Here is a 12,391-nt window from a genome sequence, read left to right on the forward strand (position 1 = left end):
ACTCCTCTAGGCATAAAGAGTTACTTCCTTTTCCCATAGCACTCTGGTTCCGTTTTTACAGTACTTTCAATACAGTACTGTCCCTGAACTATTTGAAGTGTTTTCCCAGTTACTCTGAGAGCCTCCCAAAGCCAGAGATTACTTTATCTCTGTATACCCTGTTTCTACCCACAAGTTTTGGCAGATAGAGAGGAGTCAAGAAATTGCTGTTCAGAGAGTACATTTTTTAAAAAGTTCTCTAGTGCCATCATAACTGGTAAACCAAAAAATAAAAACAAAGGATGTTCATAGAGGGAAGAAGAGATTACTAATTTCTTACTCCAGGCTTGGGATTAATTTCAACTTCCTTAGGTCCTTGGGTTAGATGAAACAGTAGCAAAGGGCACCATTTGTGTAACTCAATACAAATGAGCCTTTTCAGTAGATCTGAGCATCAGTTCTCTAGACACAAACCATTCCTCAATTTTAAAAAAGCATGGAAAATTACTGCATGAGTTTCCTCTCTGAGTCGTGAATGCTGTCTGGTGAGGCAGAAATTAGACTGTATAAGGGACAAAATGACAAAAAAAAACTGTCTCTACCATATGGGGTACTTGGCTATGTTGAATTATGTTCAGTCATATGCTAGGGTTAAGTAGTATGAACCAAACAAACAGATGCTCTGCATATTACAATAGGGTTAAAAGAGTCTGTAAACATTGGACAATCTCTAATCTCAAAAACAGTTCACATTCATTTGCAATGGACAATGGTGCACATTTATAATTTTTCCCAAAGCTACTTTAACTCTTTGACTGTGGTCAAACTATAAAATGGAGAAATCCAAATAACATGGACATTCTTCAGAATATCACATTGGTTCACTATGTTGATGACATCATATTAATGGACCAAATAAGCAATAAATGGCTAGCATAGAGGATTCTTCGTTATGTGCTACAATGACTGGAAGATAAATCTTATGAAGAATTGGGGGCCACCACATCAGTAAAAAATGTTAGGAGTTCTGTAGTCTGGGATGTGACTTCCAAAACAAAAGACAAATTATTGCATCTTGAACCTTCCACCAGCAAGAAGAAAGTAAAATGCATCTTGGCCCATATTGGAAATAGTCAACCTTTTTGACTTTAGCTGTTCTGACAGGTGTGTAGTGACATCTTGTTTCATTTTAAATTTGCATTTCTTCAATGGCTTCCCTGATAGCTCAGTTGGGTAAAGAATACACATAACAGTGCGAGACCGCAGCTCGATTCCTGGGTTGGGAAGATCCACTGGAGAAGAGATAGGCTACGCACTCCAGTATTCTTGGGCTTCCTTGGTGGCTCAGCTGGTAAAGAATCCACCTGCAATGCAGGAGACCTGGGTTCGATCTCTGGGTTGGGAAGATCCCCTGGAGAAAAGAAAGACTACCCACTCCAGTATTCTGGCCTGGAGAATTCCATGGACTATATAGTTCATGGGGTCGCAAAGAGTTGGACACAACTGAGCAACTTTCACTTTCAATGTCTAATGATGTTGAGCACTTTCCATGTTCTTCTTTGCCATCTGGATATCTTCTTTGATGAAGTGCCTGTTCAGAACTCTTACTCATTTAAAAAATTGTGCTGTTTTCTTATTGGTGATTTTTGACAATTCTTTGCATATTCTGGATTCAAGTTCTTTATTAGATATATGCATTGCAAAGATTTTTCTCCTAGCTTGTGCTTTGTGTTTTCATTTTCCTAACATTGTCTTTTAAGAAGCAGGAATTTTTAACTTTGGTAAAGTCCATTTTGTCAATTTGTTGTTTTATGGACTGAGCTTTTATTGCCTAAGTCAAGGTCACAAAAGGTTTCTCCTGTTTTTCGAAGTTTTATAATGTGAGGATTGACATTTAGGCCTATGACTCCTCTAGAGTTAATTTTTGTTTATAGTGTGAGATATGGATCCGAGTACATTGCTGTGGCTCGCGGGTTCTACAGCGCATGGTCAGTAGTTGTGGCACATGGGCTAAGCGCTCTATGCATGTGGAATCTTCCGGACCAGCAGTTGAACCCAAGTTTGCTGCACTGGCAGGTGGACCCTTAACCACTGGACCGCCAGGGAAGTGTTCTATAATGTTTTGAGTGTATCTCTTGCACAGATTTTTCTGGGGGTATTTACTCTAAATATTTAAATTACTTAACAGTCTATTGGTTTTAATATTTTACCAGTTCAAATTAAGTATAGAAACCGTAGCTCCCTTTAAGTCCCTTTAGCCTCCCCTATTTATAACTGTCTTAAATATTTCTTCTATAGTCACTGCAAACCAAATCAGATATTATGGAGAGATATATTTTTGTTTCAACCGTCAAACATAATATAGAAAAGGAAGTATATTGTATTTAGTAATATTTTGTTCTATTGTGCTTTCCTTTTTCCTTATAGCTTAAACTTCCATCTTTCATTATTTCCTTTATATTTGAAGAACATTTTCCAGAAATTTTTATAGTAGGTTCAGTGGTGACAAATTCTTAGCTTTTCTAAGTTTTCTTTCATTCCTGAAGGATAATCTTCCCATATGTAGAATCTGGAATTGGCAGGGTTTTTCTTTTCCCATAGGTTTATTATTGTTGTTATTTATTTTGGTTGCACCAGGTCTTAGTTATGGCATACAGGACCTTTATTTGCCTATGTGGTATCTAGCTACCTGAACAGGGATCGAAGCCAGGCGCCCTGCATTGGGATTGCCAAGCCTTAGCCACTGGATCACCAGGGAAGCCTAACAGTTTTCTTTCAGAAACTGGATAATGTGCTACTTCCTTCTGACCACCATGGTGCTGATGAGAAATCTGCCATCCAAAAAATGTTTCCTGTAGGTGTTATTGCTCTTTCAGTTTTCAAGATTTTTTCTTTTTTTAGTTTTCAGAAGTTTAAATTGGATGTACCTGGGTATAGATTTCTTTGGGTCTATTCTGTTTTGGATATGTTCAGCTTCTTGAATCTGTAGGTGTATCTACTTTGACAAATTTGTAAGTCTTCAGCCATTGTTTCTTTGAATACTTTTGACCTTTCTTTCTTCTCTTCTTCTGGGACTCTGACTCTGATTTATAGATAGGTTCATTTGTGCCATATTTTAGATTCTACATGTAAGTGATATGTTATGCGTCTTTCTCTTTCTGGTGTCAGCATCTTTCAAAATTGTATTTTGTCATTCAGTTTGTAATTCTCCTGATGAATGATTTTTTTAAAATGGCATCCTGGACTGTCAGAGCATTATGAGACTCTGGATCTTTTGTAAACCTTCTATTTTAGAATGACCTCTCTGACACTAGGCCAGATGGAATAGAGTGTCATGTCCTAAGTGCCAGTGGGGGTGAAATTTCAGGTTTCCCATTTCACCTTCTATGATACCCCAGAGGGGAGTGGTGCCTTGTTCTTGTTGGATAGAAGTACAGATTTCTGGCTTCCCACTAGGCCTGACAATTGAGAACCGATACAAGGATAAATGTGCAAAGTAGCTGAGAGCAAAAAGCAATATTGCTTCTTAATTTGTTAATTCATTTAGAAGCTTTCTTTTCATGGCCTCTATGTGGCCACACTCTCCTGTTTGTTATTAATTTCACCTGTGTCCCTTTGCTGGCTTACTGTTCTTTATAACTTGTAAAGGCTAAGTCTCAAATGCTCAATCCTGAGTACTGTCCTTTTATCTGCTTTTCTTCTTTAGTTGTACTTTTTCCCTAGGAAATCTTGTGCAGTCCTATAGCTTTAAATATCACTTGTATACTGAGGACCCCAAAATTTCTATTTTCTTATGAGGAATCCTCTAAATTCCTGATGGGTATTTTGAACTGCTCACTTGATATCTCCATCTGAATGTTTATCAGCATTTCCTGCCTTAATACATTGAAAGCATAATTATTAATTCCAACCTCTTTCTCCTGGTCTCAAGTCTTCACCAGTTATCTAGGTGTTGAGGTAAAAATTTAGGATTCATCTTTGATTTCTTTCTTTCTCTCATACCTCACATACAAAACACTGGTAATATTAACAAACTCATCTGTATCATTCTGCACCCTTCTCATTGTTTGGATATACTTACACAAGCACTTATTAATATATTAGTATGCACATCTTGGGCTTCCCTTGTGGCTCAGCTGATAAAGAATCTGCCTGCAAAGCGGGAGATTGGGTTCGATTGCTGGATTGGGAAGATCCCCTGGAGAAGCGAAAGGCTACCCACTCCAGTATTCTGGCCTGGAGAATTCCATGCCATACAGTTCATGGGGTCGCAAAGAGTTGGACACAACTGAGCCACTTTCACTTTCATGCATATCTTGGTTTAATAGACATAGACTCCAAATACTTACTTTTTAAAGTTAACACCCCTTTAAGCCAGTAGATACACACTTTTTTCTCCTAATTTCTTAAAGGCGCTCTAAATATATACAAACATCTATAGATCAATATATATTTATCAGGGTATGGTAGTAGTAATTTTTCCTTATTTTTTTCTCATTCCCTCCTTCAACTCTCAAAACAACTTGACTAAATGGCATATATTTGTTCATATCTTTCATCATCCTCACAAAATCAAATAAATATATGCATGTATATATGTATATTTATATATGTCTAAAAATCTTGCTTTTCCCATTCAAAAAATCCCCAAACCTCATAAAAACTCCTCCAGAACATCTAGTACAGTGAAAATTCTTTCTTTTTAATGACAATATTCTTTGGTATGAATAGTCTATGAAGTAGAATTTCAGAAACAGAATTTGCTGAATCAAAAGATACACACACACACACACACACACAGTTTTTATTAAATGGTGTGTGCTAAGTCACTTCAGTTGTGTCCAACTCTTTGTGACCTTATGGACTGTAACCCGCCAGGCTCCTCTCTGTCCATGGGATTCTCCAGGCAAGAACATTGGAGTGGATTGCCATGCCCTCCTCCAGGGGATCTTCCCGACCGAGGGACTGAACCTTAGTCTCTTACGCCTCCTGCATTGGCACACAGGTTCTTTACTACTGGCACCACCTGGGAAACCCTATATAACAGCTTGAAAGTGAATGTGTTAGTCACTTAGTCCTATCTGACTCTTAGGGACCCCATGGACTGTAGCCTGCCAGGCTCCTCTGTCCATGGAACTCTCTAGGCAAGAATACTGGAGTAGGTAGCCATTCCCTTCTCCAGGGGATCTTCCCAAACCAAGGATTGAACCCGGGTCTCCTGCACTGCAGGCAGATTCTTTACCCTTTGAGCCACCAGGGAAGCCCATATAACAGCTCATTGATAACCAAATCATGTTTCTATTTTAATGTTAGGATGTACTTGTTTGTAGTCATGATGTTATGGTTAATGTGCAACTACAGTAACAGCCAGTTTTGTTTTTTCATTACAAATAATGAAAAATACATTTCTGGAAAAATACATTTCTGGAATATGTAACACAATTCCTCTATTTAAAAGTACACTGGACTAGAAAAAAACAAACTGATGATAGGATCATTAACACTAAGGAATAGATTCAAGGTAATAAATAATCAAGGAAAGTAATTAGGTGTCTTACAAACTGCTGTGATCTTCATAAACCTTGTATTGGCAAGTCTCAACTTTCAAACATTTGATCTTGATATAACCCAGTCTTGTATATCATTCATGTATACTCCCAAACTGCCTCTCTGATATTAAATTCAACCTTTTATACACCAGCGGACCATTATTAACCACGGGCTATGGCCATTAAGAATGGGCCTAATTTTGCCAATGTGAAGATATTTGTGGGAGCACATGGGTAGAGACAGGGTTTCCCACATTGCCCTGGCTCACACTGCCCACACTGGATTTGTTGCCACTGCCAACCTTGTTCCCTCTTGACAAAGACAGGAACTCTGGGGAGCCGTAGGACTGAAGGCCTAGTTCTTGTATGTCCTTCCCAAGTTGGCATTTCTCGAGGAAGTCTTCTGAGAATCCTCACTCAGGTGGGGGTAGGATTTGTTGAAGGCAGAATGGGATGGTAGGAGACGAGGTTAAATAGGTAGGGGCAGCTTCCTCACTCAGCTCCAGCTACTTTGAGGGGGAAACAACCTTTTCTCTCTCTCTCAGAGCCTTAGCCAGGTTCTCATTTGAAGCAGCAGAGCTTTGGCCTGGCACACTGAAAAGAGGAACCACCCAGTGGTACCTCAGAATAGCTGGCTGTCTTGATCTTACTTATTGTTTCTGAGTTGTACCAGTCCTAAGAACCGCCTTGTCAACACATTACTTCAAAAATTATGTTTACACATAGTAGTTCTGGAAAATGTGCTCAAGCAAGCAATTGATACTCTGAATCCCAGGGACGGGGGAGCCTGGTGGGCTGCCGTCTGTGGGGTCACACAGAGTCGGACACGACTGAAGTGACTTAGTAGCAGCCACCTTAAAAAATGATTTTTCTTTTCCCATCTAGGTACCAAGAGCATAACTGAGGGCAATGTCTGATCTTTGGCCTTCCACCTCCCCTAAGGCAAGAAATGCCTGAGTCAACTTTGTTTCAGGGTCACTACTGGCTTCGTTTGGGTTCCCTGAGATGGAGTGCTCTGGGCCTACAGGCGCAGTAATGGCAGGAACAATTATGAAGGATTTTATGGAATGCCTCTTATAATAATATTTCATTTTAAAACTTTTGACATTTTTCCTTCAAACTTATTTGTAGGCAGTCTTAAACAAGAAACTGGGAGATGGTCAGTTATAGACCAAATTATTCCACAGCTTTGATCAAGAGGCCAGGCCTAAGTATACATTTTGTGAACACATTCTCTTTGAATTTAAAATAGTTGTACAGAGAACTCCTAGTACAGTCATAGATGAGGGCATTTAATAGTATTCAATCTTGCCTGTAAAAACTTGGTTCATTTATTTATGTTTGGGACTTAGTATTTCCCACTGAACCCCACAGGTCAGCATGCTTATTGCTTTGGTTTCTAACCAGACTAATGCTATCCTAAGACTAGGTATTAGAGATATCAACTGGTACCTCCTGCAAGAGAGCTATCTGTTTTGTTATTTAGGAAACAGGAGACCTGTAACTGACTGCTTTTTTCTCATTTATCTCAGTTTAGGTCTTTGTCACCTCACACTTAACATTATTTCAGCCACCTTCACCTATATTTATCATAGTCCTTTCCGGTCTGTCCAATGTGAAGTGGCTCCCAATAGCCTATGTGGTACCCAAGGCATAGGGCTCCAATTTATTCTTTCAAAGCCTAAAAGATAACTTTACTCGGGGAGAGGCATTGTGCAAGCACGTTTTATACAATTTTAATAATCACAACACTCTGTGCAGTAGATAATACCTCTATTTTACGGATAAGGCACTGCAAGCATGAAAAGTAACCATGCCTCATGTCACACAGCTAGAAAGTGGCAGGGCGGGTATACAGTGCTAGGTAGCTCTTAATCATTGCACTCTGGTAAGTGCTGACATTTATTGAAAGTTTAAAGCTTTATAGACATTATCTCATTGTATCCTCGCAACAGTGAGGTCCTGTACACATTAATATTCTCATCTTACAATGAGAAAAAGCAGAAAAATTAGTCAATATTCATAGTTTGTAAAGAAGTGGCCATGAGAGACTTGAACCAAGGGAGTCAGATGGGGTCTGGATATGCTGAAAAGCCAACAAAAAAACAAAATAATCCTCAAGTGAGAAACAATGATGATAAAGCACTAATAGACACTAACATATAAATATGTGTGTGTAGGATATATAAGATTTTATATCCTTTTATATAGGATATAAAAAAGAGCTAGGAGAGGCTTTATACTCTCATATACTTTGGTTGCTAAAATGGAATACCATAGAGTGGGTAGCTATCAACTACAGAAACTCACTTCTCAGACAGTTTTGGAGGTTGAAAGTTGGAGATTGAGCTGCCAGTATAACTGAGTTCTGACAAGGGCCACCTTCTGGGTTGCAGACTGAGTTTTCTCCTTATATCCTCAGAACTAACAGGAGAGGGCTCAATGGGCTTTTGAGTGAAGTGCAAGTTGCTCAGTCGTGTCCGACTCTTTGCCACCCCATGGGCTGTAGCCCACCAGATTCCTCTGTCCATGGGATTCTCCAGGTAAGAATACGGGAGTGGGTTGCCATTCTCTTCTCCAGAGGATCTTCCAGACCCAGGGACTGAACCCAGGCCTCGCTCATTGCAGGCAGATTCTTTACCATCTGAGCCACCAGGGAAGCCATGAGCAATAGGATCATGAAGAAAGAGGCAAAAGACAGAAACTCTGCAAGGCTATTGCAAAAAATCTGTGTGTGCTCAGTCACTCAGTTGTGTCGGACTCTTTGCGACCCCACGGACTGTAGCCTGCCAGGATCCTCTGTCCATGGGATTCTCTAAGCAAGAATACTGGAATGGGTTGCCATTTCCTTCTCTCAAGGGCTTTTTATAAGGCCACTAATCTCATTCATGCAGGCTCCACAGTCCTGTCCTAAACACCTTCCGAAAGCCCCACATCTTGGGGGATAGAATTTCACATATAAATTTAGGGGATGGAGTACACATTCAGTTCCTAACACATACCTCCATCCAGTTGCTTGCTAGTAAAATCCGGTTCAAAATTACAGTGGAAAAAATAAAACTACAAAAAAATCAGATCTTATGAAACCCTCCCCACCCCCTTAGCCTTTAGCTAATGGCTTTATACACTCTTTATCCTTCCAAAAATAAAACCCACAGCCCTTTCAAGTTATCCTACTTAATCTTACTACGTCATTAGGGCAGGAAAGCGATTCATAACCTTTTCTTAAAGGACATTTCCTCCAAGGTCGTAAGAACCACGCAGAACACGGGAGCCACCGCTCCCAGATGTTGGGGTGGAGGGTAGAGGTGGCGGGACGTAGCCGGGCGGTGGGCAGACTGAGCCCGGCCGACCCGGCGGGGGCGGGAAGGAGGAAGGGGCGTCCCCAGAGCTCGGCTTCAGCGCGAATCCCCGGCCTAGCTCTACTTCCGTGCTTGTCGACGGGACGAGATGAAGAGGCGAGAGGAAGAGAAGGCGAAGAGGAATAAAGGAGAGAGGGGCGAGAGACTAGGGAAAAGAGGCGCCCGCCTTACCTCAGAGCCCGCAAGCCCAGGGGAGGGGCCCTCGGCGCCGCTGAGGACTCCGGCGCTCCGGGAGGGCAGGTCTTCGAGGGCGGCGGGGCAGGAAGGCTCGTAGTGTCTGGGCGGGCTCGGCTGTTCGCCCGCAAACAACCCCGAGGCGCGCCGTGTCACACCTCAGCGCCCCAGCCGCCACAGCAAGCCCGAGGGAGGGGTCGCGGCGCAGCAGCTTTCGGCCCCGAGCTAGGCCGACAGCGCTAGGGCCCGGGGCTTATTGTTCCGGGAAGTCGCAGGCGAAGTCGGGCCGGGTCGGCGGGCTTCGCACAGCTGCTCCCACGCCGCTCCTCTCAGAGGACTACCGGCAGCTGCCGGCGCGCCGACTGGCGGCGGAGGCGCGGCGGGTGCGTGTCCCTTTAAGGGGCTGGGCCTGTGCGGCTAAGGGGCGGGCGGGGTAAGCGTCGCTCCCCGTGTGAGTGTGTGGGGGAGAGAGCGGCGGGCGGGCGCCGGAGGGAGGGAGCGAGCGGGCCAGCGACGCGGGCCGCCCCTGCCGCCGCCGCGGTCGGACCAGCGGCCTCCTCCCCTCCCCTCCCTCGCGTCGCCCTGCCGCGGGGAGGGGGCTCGAGTCGCGGTCTCCAGCGGCTCCCGATGAAGCAGCAGCTGCCGCCGCAGCCGCCTCCAAAGATGGGGGATTTCTACGACCCCGAGCACCCAACCCCTGAGTAAGTATCAGCTCCGCGGCCTCCCGCTGCCCTCGGCCATCTCAGCCCGAGCCGAGGGCGGCGCGTCCTGGCGGATGGCGCGGGGAGTAACGGGCCCGCGGTGAACTCGCGCGGGCGGCGTGCAGAGCGGGCCCGCGCCGCCGCCACAGGCCCCTTGTCCGGGCCGCCGCGGGCCGGTGGTTGGGCCCGGCGTTGGCGCCGCTGCTCGCGTCGCCGCGGCGGTTGGGCCGGGCCGGTGGGGGAGGGGCGGCGCGGCCGCGACCGCCGCCGCGTCTGTACCGATCCGGCCCGCCCTAGGATCGGCGGCCTCCCCCGGATCCTCGTGGCCCACTTGGGCTGCGCTACCTACGAAAGGGACCGAGTTGGAGAAGCAGCCGGTGCCAGACTCGGCGAGGGGGCACCGGCAAGAGTAGGCCGCGAATCCCCGGGCTCAGGTGGAAGCCCGGCCCGTCGCCCGGCCTCCCGGCGACGGCGGCTCTGACCGGAAGGGCCTACGTGCGTCGTTCGGCCCAGGGCGGCCGAGGGGCCCGCGCTGCACTCTCGGTTTTGATTTTTTTTTTTTTTTTCCCTCTTCTCCTGGAACTTGATCCTGGCGTGGTAGTGCTTCCGGCTTCACATTCTGCACCTTTGGCACTTCGGTTTTGTAATGGTGGCGAGGTTTGAGTGGCCCCAATGTGGAGGTGACACCGGGTTTGTTTTTCCGCCCGAAAATGAAAGCCTCCGGAGGGGTATACATTCTCTACCAGATTATGAGATTTGCACACTTTCGGACACACAACTTCCTCGGTAACAGCAACCTCTTGCCGTGAATAGATGACTTTCTACTCCTTGTGAAGACTTTGTTAAGAAGCAGGAATCGCTTGAGGAGTCTCTAAAGAAGACAGTGGTCTTGAAAACGGAAATATCTAGAAACCAATAGTATATTTTAAGCCTGGGACATTTTTACTTTGCTGTTGAGGGCCGTATCAACTACTGTATCTGGTTTCTTGAGAGCTTCCACTCCAGAGCCTGGATTCACTTCTTTCCCACGTCCTCCCAAGACTATTGTTTTGAAACTTAAACTGCATTTGCTGGTGTTGGCTCAAGTCTGGACCTACAAATGTATGGCATATTTCAAACCTAAACAGTTGATAGAGATATCAAATGAAATTCACTTTTATGACCGGAATGCTTCCAAGATATTTGCTCTCTTGACACATTTCAGCTTAGTTCTGCTATGACTCTTTACAGGCTCTTGGTTTGAGACTTGGAAAACCTCACAAAAAGGAAAATTCTGTATCATGATCCAATAACTGCTCATTGAGCACTTGTCCTGTCCAAAATAACATGCTAGTTCCTGAATGGTCTTAAGTGCTTGCTTTTCAGTTTTTTTACCAGGTTGTTTGGTGAAGTACAGAAGCCTTAAGGATCACATTCTTAAACTTCTTGAAAGAAAATACAGCTTTTCATATTATATGGAATAATGGACTCAAGTGCATCTTTGATGGACATGGGGAGGAATGTGGGGAGGAATCAGAAGTGTTATATTTTTTTATATAAGGTCTTGGAGTTTTTTAATTTTTATTGCTTTTCTATCTGTCCTGCTTCCTAACAGTGGAGATTTCTAATTTCTGTAGTGACTAAGTGCTAAAATGTGTGTGTGGTGTGTGTGTGTGTATTAATCTACAAGGAGTATGTAGAGAATTATAAAACGTTTTGTTTTGTAATACTGTAAGAACTGGGAGGGGTCTTGGTAGGAAGCATCCTGAATGATATCACCTGCTTTAACAGATGCAGAAACAACTGAACAACAAGAAGTGACAGCAAATCCCATGAAGTAGTTTGTATAAGCTAGTTAGGGTGTATAACCCTGGAGAGAGAAAAGTGGTATAGTGGTTAAAGAACTTGGATTTCAGAGCCAGGCATACCTGGGTTTGAACATTCGTTGAACCTTGAACAAGTGACTTCATCTCTCTAAGTTTGAGTTTTTCTTATCTTTGAAATAGGTGTTGTAATGGAAGCAACCTCATAGGACTTTTGGGAGAACCAAATGAGAATAATAGATGAAAAGCACTTGACACAGAGTGTGACACATGTAAGTGCTTCTAGCTGGGGTCATCAAGGAACGCTTAAGAGGTAGGATGTTAAGCATGAAAAGATTAGGTGGGCTAGAGAGGTGGTGCCAATGGCTGGGGGGAGGAATGACCAAGGGCCCTTTTCAGACTGTAGCTGGTTTGAAATATTTCCTAGACACATGAAGAAATGAATCATGAAACTTAAATTCAGTTTGATTGAAGTAACAGTTGGAACTTGATGTTCTGTTTGTCTCCTACCAACTATTTAATGAGACACAGCTGTAAGACCTAGCTTTTCCTCAGGCATCTAGGATTATGTTTCAGGTGAAAGTGACTAATCACCTGAGTATCTGTGCATTAGGTGTCTGCTGTTGAGCAGACCCAGGGCCAGGTGTTGACACTGCAAATTAAAAATCCAGCTGGAGACGTCAAGGAGTTCTTCTAATGAGACACAGGCAAATCCTTTACAGAGATTGCTGTCCTTTGATTGTATGCATATTTACTTTGTGCCAAACATAGGCATGCTGGGGTGAGCGACGTACAAAACAATTTTGCTTGTGTTTGCACCCTTC

The 12,391-nt window shown here is 43.9% G+C and overlaps 2 protein-coding genes across 9 annotated transcripts in view; one reads left to right on the forward strand and one right to left on the reverse strand.

Annotated features, from left to right (window-relative positions):
- KLHL18 (kelch like family member 18) overlaps positions 1-9,824 on the reverse strand; it is a 126,727-nt gene extending 116,903 nt beyond the window's left edge. For all 3 annotated transcript variants that reach the window (XM_086368324.1, XM_086368325.1, XM_086368326.1), the window contains exon 1: positions 9,062-9,824. The gene's annotated coding sequence lies outside the window, so the exon portion shown is untranslated. The remainder of the gene's footprint in view (positions 1-9,061) is intronic.
- The window catches only part of SETD2 (SET domain containing 2, histone lysine methyltransferase), an 82,953-nt gene continuing 80,194 nt past the window's right edge, over positions 9,633-12,391 (forward strand). For 4 of the 6 annotated variants that reach the window (XR_015151717.1, XR_015151718.1, XR_015151719.1 and 1 more), the window contains exon 1: positions 9,633-9,765. Coding sequence is in view for 2 of the 6 variants with exons in the window: in XM_086368304.1 (XP_086224430.1) it covers positions 9,692-9,765 (74 nt within the window). In the remaining 4 variants the exon portion in view is untranslated. Of the gene's footprint in view, positions 9,766-11,750; positions 11,840-12,391 lie in introns of those variants that run through there. The other 2 variants (XM_086368305.1, XM_086368307.1) reach the window with 2 other exon arrangements.

This window comes from Bos grunniens, chromosome 22 (genome assembly GCF_055505025.1).
Source record: "Bos grunniens cultivar Pamir isolate PY7600 chromosome 22, Bosgru_T2T1.0, whole genome shotgun sequence".
NCBI lineage: Eukaryota > Metazoa > Chordata > Mammalia > Artiodactyla > Bovidae > Bos > Bos grunniens.